A 25782-nucleotide genomic window follows, 5' to 3' on the forward strand; every position below is an offset into this window, starting at 1 on the left:
TCAAGTGTGAAGTAATAGTGATTATTGCTCACTTTAATGTATTCTAAAACTTAAAGGTGTGAACCATTTTGTGGGGGGGAGCAAAGCTCTAAAAATGCAGTAGGTGGGGAGATTTTTGAATTTGAAAAGTTTTACAGTCTTTTCTAGTTCTAGGGTATGTTTAAGGTCTTGTTCTGCTCATGCTGAAGCAACTGGAGTTGTAAGTGTGCTGTTAATACAGATAGATTGTTGAATTAGTGCTCTGCAGTGTCGTTGCTTTCTGTCTAGGTGCTTCGAGTGAATGTTGTCAAATTACTATGATGGAGATATTTTAAGTATCACAAACCTGGTTTTTATCTACGGTAGACTTTATCAGCTGGAGAGAACAAATAGTAGCACACTCACAATAAAAACAAAACTGCTGTCCTAAATTAGTCTGTTAAAGGTCATATTTTCTCTCCTGTTTAAACAGACGCCGCCAGAAAATTCATGTACCCATGCTGCAAGTGTGGACTGCTGACAAACCACATCCACAAGAAGAGGTGATTAGACTTTACCCTTCATTCCTTCAGAAAGCTGGAAAAATAATTCTGTACTGAGGTGTTCTTTTATCATGAAATTAAAAGGCATCTCTTAAGAGTGAATGCTTTTATTTGCTTGCTATTTGCCATTGATTCCAAAAAGTTCTGTGTGGGGAATTCTTTTCCAAGTATTGGGCTGAAGTAAGAGGTTGAGTTGAGTAAGAAGGAGGGGATTCTGTTGTTTGCTGCAAGCCCCTGAGGAAAAGTTATGAAGTAAATTGTAGTGTTTGATTTTGATCTGCAGGTTACAGGGCTTCATGTTAAAAGGACTTTTTGCATGAAACTGTGAGCATTCTGGAATATTATGACTTTAATACCACCAAAGAGTAGTGGCTGTTCTCTGCTGTAGTTTCTCTGGGGCTCCTGAGGTGCCTGTTGGCGTTTAAAAAATTGCCAGGAGTTAAATTTTACTGACACAAAGCTGTATAGACTCAGGAATAGTTCTGGCATTTAGGGTTCTTAAATTATTTGTTGGTTTATTGAATCAGCAGTTTAAGAAAATTGGTTTTTTTCTGAATGTAGTAAGGAATGTATACATTTCACATAGTTTGGGAAACTGCCCTTTTCAGAGATTCGGCAGATCTAACGCTTCTCACCTTTCCCTTCAGTATTTAGACTGCCTTTGGTCTCAGATTCAGAAATTGAAAAAAGACCGTTGGCAAGAGCGGCACATCCTGAGGCCCTACTTGGCTTTTGACAGCGTGCTCTGTGAGGCACTGCAACACAATCTGCCTCCCTTCACACCCCCACCCCACACTGAAGATTCTGTATACCCGATGCCAAGGGTTATTTTTAGGATGTTTGACTACACGGATGACCCTGAGGTGAGTGATTGCTGTGGGGCATGGTGAGTGGATTTCACAGTTAGGTTCCTGGGGCAATATTGGTGAAAATGTGATGTATGTGATGTCCTCTCTCCCAGGACTGTGAGTGGTTGGAAGGCCAGCAGCAAAATTGAGTCTGCTGCCTTTTACCTTCACTTACTGGCCTCTGGTTTTTGCAGTGGAGAAGACCATGAGTGTGTATTCTTTCCACTCTGTGGCTTTATTGTAGTCTAGCTTACCTGTTTTTTTTTTCCAGTGACTCCACAAAGCAAGAGAAGAAGCTGATGCTCTGTGAACTTAAAATCATGTTCCCTAACTTTGTTCTTACCTCTTCTTGTAATGAGTCTCACCATTAATTTTGTTTTAAACATGGGTGACTCTGAGGTTTGTGTGGAAATGTGTCATACCAGCTTTTTAGTCCTGAAGGATACAGGGCAGCTGAGACCTCATGGTGTTTATGTGGATATTGGGCGACTTTTTTCTACCTGTAAATGTAGTGATCTTCATAAATCTTCACTTTTTCTTACCAGGGTCCTGTCATGCCTGGCAGCCACTCCGTTGAGAGATTTGTGATAGAGGAGAACCTCCACTGCATCATCAAATCTCACTGGAAAGAAAGAAAGACTTGGTAGGAAGAGCTTAGTACTGGGGAGCTGTGGCACTTTTTAAATACTACTGTGGCTTTGCTGCCAGCAGGGATATGTCCTGCACTGGTTAGGCAAGAGCTCCAGATCAAACATTTCCTGAAGCTGGTGGTGAAAGTTTATTTACTGCATTTATCTGTGCTGAAACTATTGCTCGGAATACTGTGTATCCATAACATCCAGATAACAGAGAATCTCTGTAATCCAGAGAGCAGTAGTTTCTTGGGAAGGGAATCCCTTGGTAATATGGCATGTGCTGCAAAAAGTATGCAGACATGCCTTATTCCTCATGGGACCTCTGTGGAAAATGTGGTTGTGTTGTGCCTCCTGGAATGCTGATTAGCTGGGGCAGCGAGCATGGAGAGCTGGTTCATCTGCAGCTGACTGAGCATTGGTGTTTATAGACACCTCCTTGTTGTGCTTCCTGTGGGAATTACATGCCAGAGATAATTGAATTTACTCTGTGGAGTCACTGCAGGGCCAGATTTCGTCAGTTTCAATTCAGCTGTGCCAGGAGGCAGTCAGGGCACTTTTCTTTATTTCTGCCCAAACACTGTCTGATGTGGATAATTGATAACCAAGATGATTTGCCACAGCCATCACACTTCTGTATGAAAACTAGTAAACCGTGAATAATATGCCTGAAATGGGCAGAAATAATGTTTTTGGTGATGGCATGTGATAAAGTTTTGTGGTTGCAGCTGTTTGATCTAGCAGAAACTAGAAATTTGATGTTGTTGCTGTTGCTGGGATAGTCTTCATTAATTCCCCATAGTAAAAGACCAGGAGAGATAAAAGATTTGCCAGAAGTAGTTGTTTGCTTTGCAGAAGTGGTAGGTGATAATGAGCTGGTTAAAGATAAGGTATTTTAAATATGATAGTTTGTTATATAAACCATTAGCTTAATCGTATTTTCAAGTAATTCCAAACATTTAATTGTTTGGGATAATTTTTTTTTTCCCTTTTTCATGTACACATGCTACAATTACAGATCACTGTGACTTTCTGTGCTAAACCTTTGTGGGTAGCAGGATAATGTTCAAGCAATGTTACTGCTGAACATAGAGTACTACATTATTACATATCATAGTTTAAGCAGTGCTAGTGAGTCCTTGTGCTATTTCTTTTCTTCAGTGCTCTGAGGGTCAAATAACAGATTTTTGAAGGATTATTGATTTGTTTGATGCTGTTCTAATTTTCTGTAATTGTCTTGCTTGAGTTTTATATCACATTTACTGTGTTATGTTTGAATTTAATGTGTCTTTGGTTTTACAGTGCTGCACAGCTGTTGAGCTATCCAGGAAATAACAAGATCCCTTTGAACTACCATATAGTGGAGGTACGGATTTTAGAGATCACCTCTTTGGTGCTCCATTATTTCATGTGTAACACATCCCTGCTAGCTCCATTATGGGTTCCTTAAATTACAGTTTGATTTGGGAATCAACCAGAATTTTGTTAAATTCAACCAGCGGCTTTTAAATGAGCAGGTTATATGCACTTAAGTGATAGTCTTGTGCTTTTGTTGTCATTTTAACTTGGTGCATTCAGTTTTAAACTAAAATACAAGAGGAAACGTACATGAACTGAAATTCAAGGAACTCAATTTAAACATAGGAAATACCTATTTTTAATGCAAAGGTGATTAAGCACTGGAAGAGTTGCACAAGTTCAAAACCTAGCAGGACACAGCCCTAAGCAACCTGCTCTAAGTGACCCTTGCAGTATGCAGGGCGCTTTAGACTTGATGATCTCCAGATAGATTCAACCATTCTGCATGATTTTATGTTTTGATTATCTAAATTATTTTGTCCTACTAGCCCTGAAAAGAACTTGTAGTGCAGTAGCAACATGTTTCCTCTGGGACATTCTCCTTACTGGAGAATTCTAGATAGCTGTTACATGTACCAACAAAGCAGCACAGATCTTCTTTTACTGCATTCATTGCAAAGTGTTTTCAAGTTGCAGAGCCATATTCGCTAATTTTCATCAAAAATTCAGAGGAATTAACAAAGTACAGTAAAAGCAACTTGTTGTATAACGGCTTTATGAAGAAGTAATTAGAAGTATGATTTTTCAGTATGATGTCATAATTTTTAATTATGACGAGAAATAATCCTGTGTAGAATATTGATCTTAAAGTAGGATTGAGGATTACTTCTGCCACCAAAATGCCAAATATTCTGATTGCTGTGAAATTGCATGAGTTTTGGTCACCTCTGGTCATTTTTTTACTCTTCAGAGTAAAAATTTTACACTTCAGAACATATTAAATTTATTACATTAAACAGTGCTGAAATTAGGAGTAATCTTTTGCCTTAACATTGAAGTATATGCAGTGATTTTACATCCAGTATCTTGAAGTGCTGTAAAAAGTGATGAAAAAACTAAAAATGTATGAATTCTATGACTAACACTGTAAAAATTCCCTTTTTTCCTTATGAAATTTCACTGAGTTTGAGAATCCAACTGATTGTCCAATTGTTATTTCCTATCTTAAAAAATGGAACTATTTTCTGCCCAACAGCATTCTCCCTTCCTTTTGGCCATATCTGTCTGAACAAAATGTCCAAATTATGCTGACGCAGAAAGGTTCTCCAGCATCTTACAGTCTCTTCATGCTTTTGAATCCTTCCTTAGAAAAACAAGTTCTAGCCAATGTGTTTTCATGTGATGTTTTTGAAATCTAGAAATGGATGTTGATTTCTTATACAAGTAAGATTTTTCTGACAAAAGAAAGTCTCCTTTAAGCATTATTCAGAAATTTAAAGTGGAAACTGATCAACCATAATGAATCAAAGTCTCCTGACTCCTTTGATGTAACTTAAATTTAGTTGAGAATGGAATACAAATTAAACAGAAACTCAAAGGTGTATGTCATACAGTGATGATTTTTTTCTAGCACTCAGAGGTTGACCTACTGTTATTATAGGCAAACTTTAAAACAAAACCACAAATGCTGACTGCAGGATTTTTTTCATGTTTCCTAGAAGGGTTTTTCCAAGGGATGGCGAGCGTATGTATTTGTTGTATGAAATGCTGGTTGTAATTCTCAGTTTAAAGTTGTGACTTTATATGGTTTTGTGTAGGAGAAAAGAAGACATAATGGAAAAGATAAAAATGTAGTTTTAATGCATATATTATTTTCATACTAAATGCTTAGGCTTCATTATTTACTACCCTACAAGATCAGATTATTTCTGCATTTCTCAGATCATATGGTATCGCTGAAGTGGGTCGTGTTATAGCTATGCCCATTTCTACAGTTACATGCTATGTTTGTTAGACATAATAGCTGTGTAATGCTATTATGAACTGATAAGAGCAGTTAGAGTGGCCTGTATTAGTAGAGTGTTGTGTTACAGCTGCCTCTTATTGGTTCTTTCTCTTTTCCTGGCATTTGATAGAAAAATGTAGGTCTTTTGGGATAGGTAATTATTTAAGATTGATGGCCGCTATTGAGAAGCTGAGAGTTGTGCAGGACACATTGGACTGTGCTCTTATTCTGGATTTCCTCTCCCACAGGTAATATTTGCAGAGTTATTTCAGCTGCCGTCTCCACCACATATTGAAGTCATGTACACAACACTGCTGATTGAGCTGTGCAAACTTCAGCCTGGCTCCTTACCACAAGTTGTATCCTTTCTGTGCTCCTGAGGAGCATTTATGAAATGAAGTCTTTGTTTGTTCTGTAGCTGATGGGACAGTAATAAATACTATTAATATTTCACAATATCTGCAGGAAACTTTTCCCGTAACACTTCCATTACTTGTTGCATGATGTGAATTCTGTCCTTCTGTGGAAGAAGCCAACAGTCTTGTTGGCTAATGGCTAATGTCATAATGGAAGAAGAGGTTGGGATTACAGGGTAGAACTCACAATATTCTTTGCTTTTTCTACTGTGGATTTACCTGATTTTGTAGTAGGCTCACGGAACTTCCAGTACAAAAAGGTGATGACATTGTATTAAAACTGGAAAGGAAAAACATCTTGACTTATCTACTTCTTTTTTGTAAGCCTTAATAAGAAACTTTAAGCTTGCACAAGCCACAGAAATGCTCTACATGCGTTTGGACACAATGAATACCACATGTGTGGACAGGTAAGTGTGTTTTGGAGATGGTGGAAAACATTCCTTGATATCCAGTATAGGAGAAGACAAGGAGGCTGTGGAAAGTGTAGTCAGAAAGTAGCTTGTTAGAGCTACCTGATGTTATTCAAAATATTCTGTGAGCTCTGGCTTTGAGTGATCTCCGGAGAAGGTGGAGGGTTTACTGCTTGCCTCTCCTCCCAGGAACGCCCCCCCCGCAGGTGACAAGTCCAGCTGACTGTGCAGGACAGCTAAGATCGGTGACAACTTTTTGGTGTTCAGAATTGTTCATGGTTGCACTGTAGCACTCTGCTACACGCTGTGCCTGCCTCCCTAGTGGTTGGGGGTGTGACTTGGAAGAGAAGTTGATGGCATATGTGCCCCCCAGAGGAGGAGAATGGTGGTGATTTCAGCCTTTCAAGTGAAGTCTGCATTGATTAGGAGAGTGCTTAATGACTCATTAAAAATGTGAAAGTTGTGTATTCACAATAAGTTTACATTTTAATTGGTTGTTAAAGACTTGATCTCTCTTCATGTGAAATACTTGACAGGCTATTTGTCCATAAAACCTTTATGACTCTCCAAACAGTCCTTTATATCTCAGGTTTTACAACCTGTTTAATGCTGTAATAGCTTAAAGAGTTTAGGCTCGTCTTGGAAAAGTAGAATGCGTTTATAAGAGAAGCTCAAGGTAAAGTTTTTCTGCATTTCTGACATTTAACAGAGATTTTTTTTTCTTTTAATTAAGATTTATTAACTGGTTTTCGCACCACTTGAGCAACTTTCAGTTCCGTTGGAGCTGGGAAGACTGGTAAGTTTATAGCCTTTGGATTCAAACCTGATATTGCTAAAACCTTAACATTTCAAACACATCCAGAAAGTGTCACAGTATGGTGGCCCTGTTAATGGCTTTCCTCTAGCTTATCAGAGAGCTTTTGTTATCTGCCCGCCAGCACTCAGTAGTAGATTATCTTGGTAATCTCTTTAATCACTGTGTTGTCCCTGATGAACTCAAGCCAGTGTATGCATTCCTTAAAGAAGGGAAGCAGAAATGTGATCCCTTTAATTTGTCCTGTACTTTTTGTCAGTTGCTAGCAAACTTTCCAAAATGCCTCCACATACCTTTTCTTTACTTCAGTGGTTTATGTTGACTCTTTGTATCCTGAATTCATTCTGTTGTTTTGCTCTCTGCCCTGCCCTAAACCTTTCATTATAACTCTTATCCTTCAGACCTTGTGGTCTTTTTCCAGCCTGCCAAATCCTAGTGCCTAAATTTCCTTCAGAGTTTGCCCTGCCATCTGTTCCTTCTGTGTCAGACTTTGAACCTGCATCTCTAGCAGGAGCTCCCTGGAGCCCATTAATGTCTGTGCACAGGTTCCCTGAGATTTCTGTTCCAGGCACCCATGTAACAAGGGAGATTCTTGAGGCCAAGTCCTCCATGGAGTGCTTTTCAGAGCCTGTGATTGTACCTGCTTTCTGTCGGTGATCTGCCTGAGAGTCCTTGTGGAGAGGGGTTCAGCCTTACAATAGGGTTCTGTGGCTGTACTTAAGTCTCATGCATTGTCCTCTTGTGGAGTTGAGTGCTAGGTGGCTATCCTGGCATGCATCCATGGTATCTGACCAGGCAGCAGTCTTCAAAGAGTTAATTTTAGTTTGCCTGGATGTTCCTTGATGGCAATGCTTCTGTGGATCTCTCTCACGAGACTTTTTTCACAAAGCTTGCAAGTAACTGTATTTCAGGCTTTTCTTTACCTGCAGTGCATCTGAAATCAGCCAGAAGAGCTGAGGGAGAAACAGACTGTGAAATCACTCAAGGTTCTTTTCCTAAGGAAAGGGAAAGCTAGCTAACCATATCCACAAATTATTTTTAATGTGCTGGGGGAAGGGAGGTTACTTGAAAATTTATCATACAGAGATGAGATGAAATTCCAGCAATGCTAATTGCCAATAAGAAAGTAGTGATTAACTTATCTCCATGGCTTAAAGTGCCTACACTCCAATGGTCCAGCACCGCTGTTGTCTTCAGACTGTGATTGTTTTGTTCTATCAGACCAAGCCAAAAAGAGACTAACAAAACTAAATGCTTTTGCTAAAACCATTGTATTTTGTCATTTGATAGGTCAGATTGTCTTACTCAGGACCTTGAAAAACCCAAACCCAAATTTGTGAGAGAGGTTTTGGAAAAGTGCATGCGGTAAGTATGATCTTTCCATGGTTGCATTCAAGACAAAGTTTCATCTGAATACTGCCAGATTCTTTAAATTTGACTCTTGTCTTGGGCACATCTATTGTTACAATTAATTTTCAGTTAAAAGATGAGTCTGTTGTTTGTATGATTTTTAATCTGGTTTACCTGCTGTAGGACACTGCTTTAAAGAGAGGGAGAAACAGGTGATGCAGACAGTAGTGAGCTATCCATGCACACTGTAGTTACATAAAGACATGCTTCACCATAGGCATGGGAGGAAAGAGAACTTAGGCTATATTCTTGGAAACTATTCAGCATTCACAGAAATAGAGGCAACGGACCATTAATTGTACTAAAAACTGAGAACTTAGTCTTGATTTTTCTAGGTGCCTCTGATGTTAATTTACTTTAAATTATCGAACAATTGTCTAAACAAACAAAATCTCCAAACCCAACAAGATTACATAATCAGTAGTTCTGATAAGTCTGGGCTTAAAATTGTTGAGATTAGAGTGCTATAGAAGAGCGAAATACTTGAAAAAGGCTATGTTATTCAGCATCTTACGTGAAAACAATCAAGGTTTGGGTGAATTCTATATCCAAAATGTGAAAGCATTGTGCTGCACAACAAATGCATTTTTTTCTGTGGCAGTCTTCCATTTCACTGAAAACTCTAGCAAATTAAGTCTTTGTGAGAGTGAAATGAACCTGGAAAGTAAAATGAACATGTCTGGTTTAATATTTTTCCCGCTTTGAATACTGACATCTTACTAGCTTTCTGCAGCACAGGTTTTTGCATAAAATGTCTTACCAGGCAGCCTTTTCACAAGGCAAATTAATTGTATGAAGATGAAACTCTAACATTACAGAGTTAAAATAGAAAGCATATTCTAATAAGTTTGGTTCATTCAGCTCTTACTACCCAGCAGAAACTACCATTTTGTTGTATAGGAATCCTGAATCTTGTTCTATGGACATTAAATACAGAGAAACATTGTAAAGGACTATTGCTGTGGTATTATTCCCTTTTTAATTCTACTGCTGTGGAACTTGTTATTTCCAGACTCTCCTACCATCAACGAATAATAGACATTGTTCCTGCAAGTTTTTCTGTCCTCAGTCCTGCTAATCCAGTGTGCATTTACAAATACGGAGATGAGAGCAATAGTAAGTATTAAAATTACTAGTGGTCAAGTTGAAGAAGTATTTCAGAGCAAGGGAGCACACTAAACTGACTCTAATATGGGTTGTCTTGATAAAAAAGAATACAGAGCAAATATACATGATTTTCGTATGGGTGCATATGCTTCACATGAGCAGTTAATGTGTATTACACCTGGATCTCTCTAATAAAATCCTGTCTGCTAGTTATGAAGCAAAGAAAATCCAGATACATCAAGATGCTATTGCTGATATGGCTGTGGTGTTGTGCAGTATTATTTGCCAGAAGCCTAAAATTGGACAATTCATCTATTTCACCTGTTTGAGCCAATACTATGGAAATCAGCATCTGAAGTGATAATGAGAAATTATTTTTTGAACTTCATGAAGCACTAGAATATTTTACCAGTAAACATGATTTAATGAGCATACAAAAGGAGCAGATACCATAAAGACTGAAGTAGAGCGGGACCTTATTATTCCTTTTATTGCTCAGTGTAAATACAGTCCTAAGCATGAAAGTGTCATCATCAAAGATACAGTGAGGAAAAACAAGGAATTATTGTATTTTTAGAAACCTGGTGGAAACTGAAGTAGAGCTTTAGTGAGGAACGTGATTGCCTGAGCTCACATCTAAAAGTTCTACTCCAAATTTTGAATTTAACATGAAGACCAGAAAATGTGTTGATCGATTTTTTGGCATATTGAGGTTGACAATGATATTAGAAACACCAAGTATTAGGTGTAGCTGGGAAGGGTACTTGTTTCTCTGAGGGGCAGACTGATGTTAAAAGTGCTTACTTGCCTTTCCACATTTTTGACCTTTTTATGTTTTTTGTTCAGGGTCTCTTCCTGGATATACTGTGGCACTCTGTTTAACAATTGCAATTAAAAATAAGGCCAGCAATGATGAAATCTTCAGCATTTTAAAAGATGTACCTAATCCAAACCAAGATGATGATGATGGTAAGATACAAACTGCCATTTATTCTGTGTGTAGACTGATCTGCCATGCTTTGGAGCTGAATGTGTTGGTTCGCAGACCTATATGCTTTTCCTTCTAGTAGGTGGTTTCAATTGAGCAGCAAATACACCACTGCTAGTTTTTTTCTGTGAACATCTTACATGCAGAGGCCTGCTTGTTTTTCCTAATAGAGATAACCTGGTGCTTGAGGTGTGTTTTCTTGCAATTATTGATGGAACAAAAGAATTTAACATCCCCTTTGCCTTCAGTGGCAGAGGGCAGTTCTGAAATTCAGTGCTTCTGCCCTAAGAGCTTCCCTCCCTTCAGGGCAGTCCCACAACACATTAGACAGCAAGACTGCTGGCTGGCATGTTCCACAGATGAAAACTCATAGTGGGACTACTCACATTCCCCTTAGCCTTGCAGCCACAGGCAGCACTCATTCCTAAAGCCCGAGTGTTTTATGGAGTGAAGGGTGTGAGAGGGAGTTAAAAGTGATCTAAACAATGGCAAATGCTTCATTATTTTTGTAGTATTTGCAAGGGTTCAGCTACAAGGCAGAGAGCAACCATGATCTGGTGGATTTTTTTCCCCTGGGATCCACTGTCATGTTTCCTGATCTGCTTTGGGCATCACCCACTAATTAATGCTCTTCCTTCTGCCCGTCTTCAGCTTCAGGAGGGCACCTGACACCATTCGCTATAGTAGCCATATTTGCTGTACATTCCTGGTGGACCCCTCTCCTATATCCTAAATGGTTGGCCTCTGTATGTTAGTGATCCTTACCTTCCCCCTCCTCACCCGCGTCCCCATCTTTATGGCTTTCCGAGGCCCTCATCTTGGTGCACAGCTGCAGTTTCCTTTGCTGACTTTCTATGCTGCCTTCAGCACTGTCACATGTTAGTGGGGTGGCTGTGTGTCTGACAGAAGTCCGTGTTGGTGACAAAGCTTTCTGCACATCTTCTCCATGGCAAAATTGGAGCGTGAAACTGCATATTTAGTGGGAGTCTACTAGCTCCTTGCTCAGCCCTGCAAAACTCTGTGTATGGAACTCATGTGAAGTGAGCTAAGACCATAAGTTATCTCTACAGCTGTATGAGTAGCTTACATGCTTTACTTGAAGTATTTAATAGTTTCAACTTCAAATAACTTGCAGGTGAAGGATTTACTTTCAACCCTCTGAAAATAGAAGTCTTTGTTCAGACTCTGCTCCATCTAGCTGCAAAGTCTTTCAGCCACTCCTTCAGCGCCCTGGCAAAGTAAGTATAATATCTGCATTATTTTGGGGCTCACAGAACAGTTTAATTCTGACAGTGAAATGCATGATAAAAGAAGGGGAATGCAAGCTTCAACAGTGTTGGTACTCCACAAAGCAGTATGACTAGGAGAGCTAATGAGATTGCTTACTGAAGGAAGGTAGTGTAAATCCTAGATTATATGTATAGATGTATTATGCATTAGGAATGGAATTAACAGAAATGTATACGTTGCAGTCATGTGATATAAATGAGAGAGGTTTGGAAAATTACTTCATTTTTGTATTGCTTATTTGCTGATCATGGCAAAGAAAAAGGGATTCTCCCTACATGACTGAGTAGCTGCCATCACAATATCTTGTACTATGAATATGAATCTAGGACAATTATATTTGTGTAAAAAAAAAAAAGGGAAGAAAAAGAAAACATGAAACTTCAAAATAGTCTGCTGTTCATTTCTTCTGTCTAACAAAGCACAGTAAAATCCATCCTAAAAGAGTTAGGAGTTCTCCCTTAAAGATATGCTGGAACTGCAAAGAATTTACTGCACCATTTTTAGCAAAATTAGAGTAATGTTTTTAATCCTTTGTGGTTTGGAGTTGATTTTAAGGGGTTTTGTTTCATGAGAAGTAGTCACGTGCATCTTAATGAGTTATTTTTCTATCTGTCCCTAAAGTTAGATAAAACTACTACAAAAGCATGCACCTGGAAGCTCTACAGAGGCAATGTTGAAAAGAAGCTGCAGGTAGTAACCTGCAGTCAGGAGTAAAAGAGGCAGGGTGATTCAAATGCTTAGACCGTGGTATTTTCTCTGCTGCACAACAGCAGTGGCAGCCAAGAGATCAAGAAGAGGCTCTTATGCTTTATAGTTATATTACAGTAAGCTGGGCTATGAATGCAGTGTAGCAGTCAGAGTAACTGCTAAAATAGGTGCTTTTAGCAGCCTCTCCTTGGAAAAGAGGCACTTAGGATAAGTGTCTGAAGTTAGAGAAATACGTTAAGAGGAAGGTCTAAGGCTAAAAAGGCAACAAATTTTGGTTCAGCTGTGTATAGATAAGCACATGAAGCAGAAAAATGCCTCCTGCTTCTGAGAGCCTGAGAAATGTAGCCTAGCTTCAGGAAGTAGGTTCACCACTAGCATGTAAGGTGCTGTTAGGAGTTGTCATTTCTTTGTAGACTATTTTAGCTCAGGATGGTAATATTTTCCAGGGAACAGTTGTCTACGAAATGCTGTAGATAGTCACATAATTTTCTTTTGGCCAATGTAAACCACTTGCCTTAAATCTGCTGCTCTTTTGACCTGGTCCCAGCCTATCCATTGACTATTTACTTCTATTAAAAGGTTTCATGAAGTCTTCAAAACACTTGCTGAAAGTGATGAGGGGAAGCTTCATGTTCTGAGAGTTGTGTATGAGGTTTGGAAGAATCATCCACAGGTAAGAGGCTGGAATGTCAAGGATCTTTTTGAGTTTCAGCTCACAGAGGTCATATGTGAATTAAAAAATGTACAGTTTGTTTTATATCCTTTGATATTTGTCTATTGTCATTCTAGAGAAAGTTTAGGGTTTTTTTTATTGTTGCTACTACTCAAATGAAGGCCATAAAACGTACCATCAGTGGTACTACTTCTTTCTCAAGAAGAGTTCACTGTGAAAGAGCAAGGACTGTTTTTAAGACTCAGATTCAAACGGTGCTGGTTGTTGAACAAGAGAATAACTTTTGCTGAAACCATGGCTTTGTTCAAAGTTTGAAAGCAACATAAATATGTAAATTTAAGCAAGATGTAGATCTCATATCTAAAACAGGCCACAATCCTAGAAATGTGGAAGCCTAGAGATTTTAGGGCTTTTTTTTTTCCCCACAACAACTGCTTGTAGAAGCTGTCCAGTTATTACACAGAGCTCGTGCTGGAGTCACTGTTGTGTGTGGGCAGGGTGAGTAGAGCTGCAGTAGTGGCTGTTGAGAACAGATCAGTCTGACAGTGCTGGGATAATGTTCACTCTCGAGCCAGAAGAGATAACACCCTAAAAGACCTACAAAAGATGTCTCAGTTGTTTAAGCTGTTCTGTTTCTTCTCAGCAATTGTGTTTAACCTCAGCTGTCATTCCATGAATAGAAATCAATTAGGAACTTGGGCTGACTTTGCCTGCATTAGTTACTTCATGTATTCCTTGGCAGTTTGTTTGTGTTGCTGGAAAGTGAACTGTGCCTCTCAGTTGCACAGGCCAGACTATAAGAAGTGATGCCACTGAGAACCAGGAGTAATTCTTGCATCTGCTGCTAGACCTGTGGTCCATTCTTTAGTGGAAAAAATGAGCACCTAGAAGATACCTCTGCAAGCTGTTACCTCTCTTAAAAGCATCATAAAATGAGGATTTTAAAAAATATATATTTAACTTATTACACAGCTTACTGACCTTGAAAAAGTGACATTTACAGTCTGACCTACTTTTTGCTGCCATTTAACTGGATCAGAAGAAATTTCATTACTGCAATGTAATATCTGAATCAGCTTCCTCTTCACTCCTTTGTATCACAGCATTACCAAACTGAGATGGAGGTTTCAAATCCAGACTAGGTAGTCATGTTAAATTTTTATTAATAAATCAAGATCCCTTTAAAAAATCTCATGTGCAAACTTAGGAAAGTCTGCTATTTGCTCTTCTACTTAATCATGGAACTTTTCTTCTCTTCCTTCTACTGTAGTTCAGTGGTTTTTGCTTCCGATCAAGAACTTTTTTCTTATTCCCAAGTCCTCAAACTCCTTGTCACATGGAAGGAATGGTGCCTTCAGAGCAGGACGCTTGTCCAGAGTCTGTTTTCAGGATGTTTACCCTACTCCCATGTCTGTGGGAACATCCTTTGATTTGGTTCAGACCAGCAATGCTTATATGGCTTAAGGCACTAATGAATGGTCTGTGCTGCAGGTAGTGACTTAATAGCAGGAGCCAGTAGTCCCTGGATTTAAAAGCAAGCTGGTGGTGGTGACTTCATAAAGAGAAACTTTAACATTGAGGTTAAATATTTTCTTGAAATCCTAGATGTGTGTTTTTTGGAAGACCAGGCTAAGTAATCAGAAATCCTTCGTGGCAATGCAGAAAGACACTTAGAGCATAAGATACTATCCTGGGACTTGAAAGTTGAGTGCTGAGTCCTCTGTATGATTCATTCAGTTATTTTAATTTTCCTTCCTTATAAGGAGCTTTGTCACACTTCCTCATTTGACAACGGGTGGTTGTAAGGATAAATACAGTGCAGGCTGTGGTTCTTGGATACTGTGGCATTCAATCACATGAGTAACTAAGATAAGCCCCTTTTTCTGAACAGCTTGCATCTTCTTTAGTCAGTAATTCTTCTTTGCAGTTGCCTGCTAGATGGCTTGCAACTCCCTCAGAATCATGGCAGTGCCTGTAGCAAGTAAGCCTTTCCACTGGCTCCACGATGCTTGTTTGTTCTGTCCTGAAGTTAATGGGCCCTGTAGAGAAAAGCTTACTGTCATGTCTGAGGGCTGTTGCAGTTCAAGGAGAGTAGGCTAACAGCAGCTCCTTCATTATGGTGATCTGACAGGTATATGTGCTCTGGTTGGAGTACTTTGATGTCAAATACTAGCACTTGTGTCTCTCAAGGCCTCAGTTCCAATTCTGATTTTTGTATTTTTTGCTTTTGTATGGGAGCGTGTATGCTAATAAGGAGTGATACTTTCAGAAGTAGGTGTGGTTGTTAACAAAGTTAGAATGCTTTATGTAATTGATACAGATCCCTTCATTTGCAATATTTTAAGCTAGACCACCCAGTTTGTTAAAGTATTTGAAATTACTCAGTAATACCACTGATGTAGAGTTGCATTGAATCGTCTCTGGTTTTATCTAAGGATAGAATATTTTACACATATTTTGTATGTATTGTCTTTCACAAAATACAGATGATTGCTGTGCTCGTGGACAAGATGATTCGGACGCAAATTGTTGACTGTGCTGCAGTAGCAAACTGGATCTTTTCTTCAGAGCTGGCACATGATTTTACCAGGTAACAAGAACTTGGTTTGGGTTGTTATTTGTCTTTGGTTTGCTATTTTAACTTGCCAGTACATAGTTCAGTCTTTGAAAACTCAGTAGTGGAATAAGGTACAATTGGGCTTTTGCCCTTTCTACAAAATAGGTACTTAAATACTTTTCTTTCTGAATTGGGGTATGAATGTTGGCGTGACAGTGCAAGATTGCTGCTAGCATATAATATTGCTAGCGGTGTCTAAGCCTGCTGAAGTGGAGCTGTTCCTAGACAGAGTCTGTTGCTGTGTGTTGTATTGCTGCTGGCTGGGCACGGTCCTGGCCCTTGGGGGTGGTATGTAACTTGTGCCACCAGTGGTGCACTGCAAACTGAGATCGGAACTGGTTAATCTGAGGAGTCAAGTTTGGTGTTAATACTGTTGCAGTGTGTACATGAAATAAAATTCTGACTCTGAAGTGTACTGCAACAAATAGGCAAGAACTGATTGTTAAGATTTCTTGCATTACAGGTATGTTTTCCTGTATGCTGAGTGTTCATTCACTCTGGTTGATAGATGTCTCTTTAAATGATACGTAGACTTTTTAATTCTCCCACTTATATTTTTCTGTTAAGAAACGACATTTAGTTTCCTAATTTCAAGTAGTGTGTAATGTGGTGTTTTGAGCTGTGTGTCTTTCCTAGGTTTTATATCTGGGAGATCTTACATTCCACAATTCGTAAGATGAATAAGCATGTCCTGAAGATTCACAAAGAACTGGAGGAGACCAAAGCAAGATTGGCCAGGCAGCACAAAAGAGTGAGTAATTTGTTTGTAAATTTTAAACAAAGTTCTATAAGCCTGCATGCTAATGTACAGACACACAGTTGGTTTTGAGAAGGACTGAATATGTATGATTATTCAGGAAGTATGTCTGCAGAGGTGTGGTCAGTGTAGCACTAAGACGTCAAAAATCAGATGCATGTTCTTGGTCCTAGCTATAATTTGAGAATTCAGTAAAATCTTTTTAAGGAGTGCATATGTATTTGGTCTGTTCAAGTTCTCTCTCACAACTTTCTCTTCCAATATGAACATATCTTCCACTTGCCTTCTGATCTGGATTCTAATTACCTTATTAGAGAACAGTAAGAACAGTTACAAATTATTCATAGTAAGTTCTGTAAAAGAGTGCTCTTGTGGCTTCCATGCAGAAGTGCACAGAAACAGCTATTTGCAATTGAGAAGTTGGCTGTTACTGTTCTTCTGATGGATGCTGCTGGATCCTGACGCTGGCATGGCACTTCCTTCTTCCAGCTTATTTTCCTGAATATGGTTACATGATGTTGCATAATTAAGTACAGCAAACTGATGAGGAAGCAGCTGCTGTTGTGTTCTGTTGTCTCAAGTGGGCCAGTAAAATGGAATGAGTGTCTTCATCTTGGCAGCTGGAAAAGATAGGGCCCAAGGAAGCTTGCCTGGATGCAGTACTTAGTTATGACAGAATTAAGTCAGTTTATAAATACGCTGAATTGCAGAAAGCAGGGGAGAATTTCTGTGTTTCTTTGAGGTCTGTAAGTGTGTTTCCCTGCATAAAACCTTTAGCTAGCTCCAAAATTTTGAATGAGGTTAGTGTCAAAATGTGGCACAGAGCTTGCTGATGTTTTTTGAAGAAAGCTCCTCAAGTCAGTCATTTGTCCAGAGGCTTCTGTTGAGAGATCACTAATAACTCTCAGCTTGCCAGTGTTGGTTCATCCCAGTGCCGTCATCTTGTTTTCTTCACTCACAGCAACAGCCATCCTGGTTGCCTCCTCAGTCTACATTGATGAGCAGTTAATAAATGCCTGTGATTATGGAAGACTTAGGTGCAGTCATTGATCTTACTGTGAGGCAAAGAGCTTCTCTGGCATCGCTAAATATATCAGTGTTTTAATTTCTGTCCTTGTCTCTTGCTGCAGCCCTTTATTACTTAGTACTTTAAATGAGTATTGTGCCAGGAAGAAACATTTGTATGCAACAGTGAGTAGTTCTGCAGGCTGTTGCTCTGCTGCATGACTATTCCTTTTAGAGAAAGTTTTGATTTCCCCAGCATGAAGGGTGTTCCCTTACCATGGAATGAATCCAATGCTTACATGATTTATCTGGTCCTTCAGTTTTGAGTTCAGAAAACTTCTATAGATGGGAAAAAGGCAAGTTCCTATAGAGATAATAAAATCAAATTCTCATTTGTTCTGGTAAGTTTTCATTTTTTATACTGATTCAGAGCTATACCTGCCTTGTGGTTGTGAACTTCATTTCCTATGCTGTAGGTGAGTTAACGCATTTATCCCAAGTTACACATGCTTCTTTTACAGATATTTAAAGTTTTGAGCTGGTGATTTATGGATGTCTTTGCACAGAAACAACTATATGATACTAAAGCAGTGTCTTGTGTTTGAATTTACCATAATCCATCAGATCCTGTCTTTCCTCGTATATGCCTTGTAGCCTTGTTTAAGACTTAGTCACCTGAGCTGGTTCTTAGGTGTATTTTGTGGGTGGTGCTGGCATTGTGTTGTTTTTGATGCGGTAAAGCATGCCATTTCTAATTAGTAGATCAGTTTCTGTGCTGACCCTTTCTAGTCTTGAGAGTAGCCTTTTTGATCATGAATATAGGGAGTACCCACTTCAAAACACTGGCTCCAGTCTTCAGCCTTCCTGTTGTGCTAACTAGCTGGATTCATTTGGGTTCTTGCACCAAGTGCAGGAGAGAATTTGCATCAGGTGCTTTTTTTTTTTTAAAGCCTTGATATTTCAGAACTCTTTAATTAATTACCTGTCTTGCTGCAGTAGATACTATTTGAAAAAATCTATGCCATATTGTTTTTAAAAACAAAGTTGTTTGTTACCATGTAATGATAAAGTTAGCAGGCGTATTACCTTTCACTGTGTTTCCCTTAAATAAATAAACTGTGAAATCATAGATTGGCCTGGGTAGGAAGGGACCTCAAAGATCACCTAGTTTTAAGCCCTTGCCATGAGCACGGACACTTTCCACTAGACCAGCTTACTCAGAGCTCCATCCAGTCTCGCCTTGAACAGTCTCAGGGATGGGGCATCCTCAGCTTTTCTGGGCAACCTGTTCCAGTGCCTTACCACTCTCACAGTAAATAATTTCTTCTCTATTTCTTATGTAAGCCTACTGTCTTTCAGTTTAAGGCCATTCATCCTTGTTCTGCCACTGCATGCTCTTGTAATTAGTCCCTCTTTCTTGGAGCTCCCTTCAGATACTGGAAGGCTGCAATTAGATCACCTCAGAGCCTGCTCTGTTCCAGGCTGGACAATCCCAATTCTCTCTGCCTTTCCCTTGTAAGAGAGATGCTCCATCCCTCTGATCATCTTGGTCTCTCTCCTCTGGACCCACTCCAGTGAGCAGTTCCATGTCCTCCCTGTGCTGGGCCCCCAGAGCTGGATGCAGGGTTCCAGGTGGGCTCTCACCAGAGCAGAGCAGAGGGGCAGAATCCCCTCCCTCCCCTGCTGCCCACGCTGCTTTGGATGCAGCCCAGGACACGTTTGGCTCTCTGGGCTGGGAGTGCCCATGGCTGGGTCATGTCCAGCCTCTCATCCACCAGCACCCCCCAGTCCTTCTCACTGGGCTGCTCTCCATCTGCTCATCCCCAGCCTGTCCCTGATACTGGGGGTTGTCCTGGCCCAGGTGCAGCACCTTGAACTTGGGCTTGTTAAACCTCATGGGATTCCTGTGGGCCCCTTCTTGAGCTTGTCCAGGTCCCTCTGGACAGCATCCTGTCCTTTAGGAATGTCAGCTGCACCACACAGCTTGGTGTCATCTGCAGACTTGATGAGGGTGCACTCGACCCCTTTGTCTGTGTCATTAATCAGGATAACACTGGTCCCAGTACAAACCCCTGGGCAACAAACCCCTGGACTGGTCACTAATGTCCCACTGACTAGGACTCAGATTTGTTGACCACTACCCTCTGGATGTCACCAATTTCCTACCATGTAACAGTTCACCCATCAAATCCATCTCTCTCTAATTTAGAGGGAAGGATGTTGTGGGGAACCATGTCAAAGTCCTGATAAATTACATCTGCTGCCCTTCCCTTGTCCACAAGTGGAGTCACTCCATCACAGAAGGCCTGCAGGCTGGTCAGGCAGGACTTGCCCTTGGTAAAGCCGTGCTGACTGTCCCAGATCACCTCCCTGTCCTCCATGTGCCTTAGCACAGCTGCCAGCAGGATCTGTTCCATCATCTTCCCAGGCACAGAGGTGATGCTCACAGGTCAGTTGTTCCAGGGGTCCTCCTTTCTACCCTTTTTAAAGATGGGTACAATGTTTTCCCTTTTCCAGTCACCTGGGATTTCACCTGACAGCCACAACTTTTCAAATGTCATGGAGAGGGGTTTGGCAAGTACATCACCTGGTTGCCTCAGGACTCTAGGATGCATCTCCTTGGCTCCCGTAGACTTTTAAGTTCTTCAGGTGGCCATGAACCTGATTTTTACTTAGAGTGGGAGAGACTTTGCTCCCACAGTCCCCATCCTGCAGTTTGTCCACTCAAGGGGTGTGGGAAAAAGGGTTACCATTGAAGATGGCATGAAAAGAAGTTCTTTTGAAGAAGCTTGAGTTCCTCAACCTTCTTCTCATTTGTTGTTACCAGCATACCACCATTGTCTGTCAGGGTACACACCTTCTTTGACCTCCCTTTTCTGGCTGGCATACTTTCCTGTTACTCCTTGTGTCCCTTCCCAGGTTCAGTTCCAGCTTTGCCTTGGCCTTCCCCACCCCACCCCTACTATGCTCTTCCCAGGATACGTGTCCTTGTTGCCACTGCTTCTCCATTTCCCTATTTCCTTTTAGTTTGACCAGCAGTGCCGTGCTGAGCCATGTCAGTCTCCTGCCTTCCTTGTCTGATTCTTTGCTCCTGGGAATTGCAAGCTCTTGCTCTCTTGTGGAGATTTGCCAGCTCTGTTCCTCTCCTTTGTCCCTGAGGGTAGTCTCCCAGGCAATCTCATTGACTGTCTCTGAAGAGCTGTAAGTCTGCTTTCTAAAAATTCAGGGGCCTCTTTTAACCCCTTTCCCGACCCATATTCCTCAGGACTGTGAATTCCACCAAGGCATGATCACTGCCTCCCAGGCTTCCTCCTGGCTTGCCATTCCCCATTAGCCCCCATATGTTGGTGACCAACAGATCCAGGTGACACCTGCCCTGTTGTAGGGCTCTCTGCTTCCTGTGACAGGAATTTATCCTCCATGCATTCTAGGAATCTCAAGGATTGCCTACAGCTGCTTTTCCAGCCTGGGCAGGGTGGCTGAAGTCCCCCAGCAGCAGCAGCAGAGCCCGTGAGCAGGGTGCCTCCTGCAGCTGGAGCAGGAAGGCTCCGTCCGCGGGCTCTGCTTGGTCAGAGCTGGGCACAGACACCGACCAAAGGCTCCCTGTGCTGCCTGGGCTGGCATCATCGCCCACCAGCTTCACACCTGCTCATGGCTGTTCTTCAGAGACTCTTCACACTCAGCCCAACTCTTGATGGGCAATCCCCCTGTGTCTCTTTCTTCCCTCTGAACAGCCTGTGGCCATTGTTAGTCACACTCCAGTCACGGGATCCATCCCGCTGAGTTTCAGGAGTGACAACAAGGTCAAAACTGTCCAGCAGTACAGTGGCTTCCAACTCCTCCTCTTTGCTGCCCATGCTGCATGCCCTGGTGTAGGGGCACCTCAGCTGGGCTGTCAGCCGCAGCACCTTCCTGGAGGAAAATGCCTTAATTCTGATAAGTCTCTATGCTTGCTCTCATTTCTCTGAAATCTTGGTAATTTTTTTTTCAGGACGTTCCCATATTAGCATTTTTCCTTCCAGATTTTTATCCAGAATTGTGTGCTGCTCTTCAGTAGTTCTGCAGACGTTTTCACATGTGGAACTGCAGGACATTAATGGTATCCACAGCTGCCAAATTGCTGGTTAAGTCCTGTGTGTTGTTGTCATTTACAGCGTGACAGTGATGATGACGATGACGATGATGACCGAAGCACCGATCGGGAAGATGGACCACTAGAAGAGCAGATAGAGCGCTTGCAGGAAAAAGTGGAGTCAGCCCAGAGTGAGCAGAAGAATCTCTTTCTTGTTATATTCCAGGTAATGATGGTCAAAGTCTTCTCAGTTTAGATTTCAAAGTTACTTGATTTATAAGCTTTCAGCATCACTACTATCTTGGGCATTTTCTTGGAATAAGAATATGGGAAGGGGTTGATGACTTTACCATGGGTTAGAGTCAATCCAGATCATACCTCTGCAAAGACTGGTTTGTTTGGAACAGGGTCTGATAAGTTTCAAGTGCTTGGGAGGAGAGGAATTCTGCTAGCACACAATTTCTTGAACAACCAGAAGGTAACTGGTTTATTTTCATACTAAATTCAGTATTTGCCAAGCAAAATAATTATTCTCACAGTGCTGTTCCAAGCTTCTGACACCCAGATCCTCTTACCTTAGGTTAGGATTCTTCTTTAGTTTGATGAGACTGATTAAGTTTGGGTTTTTTCTCCCCTACTACAGCGTTTCATTATGTTGTTAACGGAGCACTTAGTGCGCTGCGAGACTGGTGGAATTGATGTATTTACACCTTGGTACAAGAGCTGTATAGAGAGGTTGCAGCAGATCTTCCTGCAGGTAAGTTTCATTTCTCAGTTGGAAGGGTGTTGGCGGAGCCATGCTTCATTGGGAAAGCTCGGGTGACGGAGGGCTGAGGCTCCCCGAGAGCAGCAGTAGGTGGCAGCAGCACCTTTTCCCCAGGGGCTGCTGTGGGGCCAGGTCACAACTCTCTGGCTCTGGCCAAATCTCTGCCGCAGTCAGGTGGAGTGACTGATCCTGAGTGGAGAATTTCCTCACTGTAAGCGTACTGCAAAAATATTTCAAGATGTGGTTATGAATTTCATTGATTTACACTTAACTGTATGTTTTTAGTAAGGGCAAAGTTGTGAACAAGCAAGAATGCTAAAATAGACATGTTTTAAATAAGCGAATTAAAATATTGCAGGATTCCTTCTAGTGAGGTGCGTAAATATCTATGAAACATGTTTTTTTAATATTTGGCTCTGTATTAAATCAGTTAATAAGCACAGGTGGCTGGATGAAAGTGATTAGTTACAGGAGGTTATACCTGTGTGAGCACAAGATGTGATGAAGAATGGAAGCAGTGGTGTAATTGTCCCTTGGGATGAATCCTTTCCCTGTAGTAGATGTCTTCAGAGGAAAGGAAATACCATGATTCTCCCAAGATACCTGCAGTGGCATTGGATCCTGCACACAGCTCAGGATCCATGAGGGAGGAGTTACAGGGAGCATAAGGCAGGATTTCAGTACAGGCTTCATTCTTGCAGTCAGCAGTGCCTCTACATCGTGCTTTTCTTATCCATGGCTGCTATGTTGTGGAAATTAGATGTGCTAAACAATTCAGATAAGAACACTTGTGGTTCTTACATATCTTGACTTCTCTGCCTATTCCGATATAAATGTAAAAACAGTAAACATATGTGATTTGTTTTTGGTTTTTTTATCTGCCAGCACCACCAGATAATCCAGCAGTACATGGTGACACTAGAGAACCTCCTGTTTACAGCTGAACTGGACCACCACATTCTGGCTGTGTTTCAGCAGTTCTGTGCTCTGCAGGCCTGAGGGATCATCCGTGGACAGAGTCTTGTCTGTAGGACTTTAGTGAAATTTAATTTTTTTTAATGGCAAAACTTAAAATGGGGATGGAAGAATTTTTTTTACTAAAACTGGCTTTCATGTGCTCCTATATAAAACAAAAGAGTGTTCTAAAAAAACAAACTGTGTAAGCATTGTAAGCCTTAAAAGTTATGACTAATAGGGGATATTTGTGAAGTAAAGTATTAATTTTTTTTGTTGTCTTTTAATTTAGTTTAACTTTTCTCTTCATGATGGTAATCTTATTTCTCCCCTCTTGCCTATATAAAAATAAAAATCAGGCACACTCCTCCCCCCAAAAATATTTCTAACCTCGCAACAGAAAAAGCCAACCCCAAGCAATTGAATTTGTTACCTCTGCTTGTCCCTTAAATCAAATTAATTGCAGAAATGAGGAACAATTTGTAGTGTTTTGTGAGTATGAAAGGGGATGCACCTTCTCAGTGAGCAGTAGGATAAGTTCTCTAGTATATGACATAGGAAAACTGTCTTAATTTTGGGCATGTGAAACACATTTTCAAAGTAGCATAGAGCATACAAATTTGTTTTATTACCAAGCCAGATAGATTTTCACAGTTTAAAAAAACATATAGTACAATTGAAATGTGTTTTATAAATGTATTGTCTAGTGTGTTATTACAGTATCTATAAACAGTCAGTAGAGAAACTTCATGGACCACTTCTGAAAAATGCAATTCTTTTTGCATTGTGGTCAAGAAATCATGAACTGCTCTTGGTAGCAGTCTTCTCTTTTAAATAGAGACAGTAAGCAAGAGTTGGTGTGGAACAAACTTCTGACTTCCATGCTGCAAGCCTTACCTAGGTATTGGGAGCTCCAGCCCCAGATGCACCAAACAGTGCTGAGCTTGTTTTTTTCTTTCAGCCTGTAGCTCATTGGACTGTCACATTTGTGCTGGGCTGGACCTGCAGGCCTGCAGGATGTCAAAAATCTTTCTATTAGTGACAGTGGATGAACCAAGTGCTCTCACCTCATCTGGCTTGCAACAACTGTTGCATCTGCTAGGCTTCCCTCGCTTTAAGCTTTAAACGTGACAGCAGCACGTTGCTCCCATATCTTGGGAGGTGTTTTAATGCCGAATTAAGTGATACACATTACAGGAGGCCTAGACTGAGAACACGGCTGAAAATAGAGCAGGCTTAGTTTTGAGTTAGGCCAGTAACATGAGGTACATAAGAGCCAAACCAGAGTGTTCTGTACCACATTGAGCAGCAGAGACACTGCCTTAGGTGCTCAGGTCTGTCAGCATGCAGGGGGCTTCCAAGCTGTTTATGGTCTCTTCATTTTGCAGGTGAATGTTTTAAAGAATTTCATACTCAGTGCTGTTTAGTTTTAGCTTAGGAAATTACGTGCTTTGAGTAATTTTGTTCCTGTACAAATTATTTTTTTTAGATATTATACTGAGAAATGCATTTCATCTGTACATTGACCAATGACCTCCTGAATAAGCAAGGAGGGTAAAAAATTGAACATTTTGCTTTGACCTTTCATCTGATTTTTGTGTGTGGCCTGTAGCAGCCCTATGTATCCTCATAGACGTAGATCTGTTACTTCTACTTTTTCTGCTTGCCCTTTCTGACTTGACTGATTCCCCCCCTGCCATTCTTTCAGGGTGTATTGTTATTTGTTGTAAATTTGCTTTATGCAAGGATTTTGTCAGTCATGCACGGACTTATGCTTCAGATCTTTCTCTGTTAATGTTCTTGAGTAATCAAATAGGATTTCATGTTGGGTTTTTTTTTTCATTTTTAGGAAATGTTTAATACTTTAAAGGTTTTAATTAGAGTTTAATAGTTTTTTCACTGGCTTGGGTCAGTGTCAGTTCTGATATTAACTAATGGTGAGGGTTCTGACTATAAATGTGACTTCTGTAAAACTGGTAATGCAGTTAGAACTTGCAAACCTGTAACTTTCTTTGAGCCTTGACAAATACTGATGCTGGGGATACAGTTGCAAATGCTTGAGTGTAATCCTGTGTTTTAAAACCAAATAGGAATGTCTTTCAAAACTGATTTAACTTCCAATCATGCCAAGATTTGAGCATGGGCTTTGATTGCATTTCTTGAGTCTGTTGGACACCTTCACGTTCTTTTGGGTCTAATGGTGTACACCTGACTTGACTAGGAAATTGGCTGGATCTATAGGAAAGAGTGAAACGCTTATGTAGTGATACCGGCAGCTAACTGGAGAAACTTGGAACTGCTGAAATATGAAGTGGTGGATAGTGTAAAGATGCTGTGGTGTGAAGAAAGAAATGTGGTGTGGTTGGAAAAAAATGCACACATAAAAATAAAAATAAATGAAGGTGAAGTAGGTTGCTGCTGAGAGTGTTTGTCCAATCTCTTTGGGGGACACTGAAGCAAAGTCGTTGTGCTGGTACCCTGACTTAA

At 40.6% G+C, this 25782-nt stretch overlaps 1 protein-coding gene across 1 annotated transcript in view; it reads left to right on the forward strand.

The window, feature by feature from the left end:
• NCBP1 (nuclear cap binding protein subunit 1) overlaps nucleotides 1-25782 on the forward strand; it is a 29973-nt gene extending 4191 nt beyond the window's left edge. The window contains exons 7-23 of the mRNA XM_030968872.1: nucleotides 452-521; nucleotides 1169-1384; nucleotides 1915-2012; nucleotides 3304-3367; nucleotides 5554-5664; nucleotides 6067-6131; nucleotides 6868-6930; nucleotides 8239-8313; nucleotides 9371-9474; nucleotides 10312-10434; nucleotides 11589-11691; nucleotides 13031-13124; nucleotides 15611-15714; nucleotides 16378-16492; nucleotides 21658-21801; nucleotides 22219-22332; nucleotides 23227-25782. Coding sequence (XP_030824732.1) covers nucleotides 452-521; nucleotides 1169-1384; nucleotides 1915-2012; nucleotides 3304-3367; nucleotides 5554-5664; nucleotides 6067-6131; nucleotides 6868-6930; nucleotides 8239-8313; nucleotides 9371-9474; nucleotides 10312-10434; nucleotides 11589-11691; nucleotides 13031-13124; nucleotides 15611-15714; nucleotides 16378-16492; nucleotides 21658-21801; nucleotides 22219-22332; nucleotides 23227-23340 — 1777 coding nt within the window. The 3' untranslated portion in view covers nucleotides 23341-25782. The remainder of the gene's footprint in view (nucleotides 1-451; nucleotides 522-1168; nucleotides 1385-1914; nucleotides 2013-3303; nucleotides 3368-5553; nucleotides 5665-6066; nucleotides 6132-6867; nucleotides 6931-8238; nucleotides 8314-9370; nucleotides 9475-10311; nucleotides 10435-11588; nucleotides 11692-13030; nucleotides 13125-15610; nucleotides 15715-16377; nucleotides 16493-21657; nucleotides 21802-22218; nucleotides 22333-23226) is intronic.

The sequence above is a fragment of the Camarhynchus parvulus genome, chromosome Z (assembly GCF_901933205.1).
Source record: "Camarhynchus parvulus chromosome Z, STF_HiC, whole genome shotgun sequence".
Classification (NCBI taxonomy): Eukaryota; Metazoa; Chordata; class Aves; order Passeriformes; family Thraupidae; genus Camarhynchus; species Camarhynchus parvulus.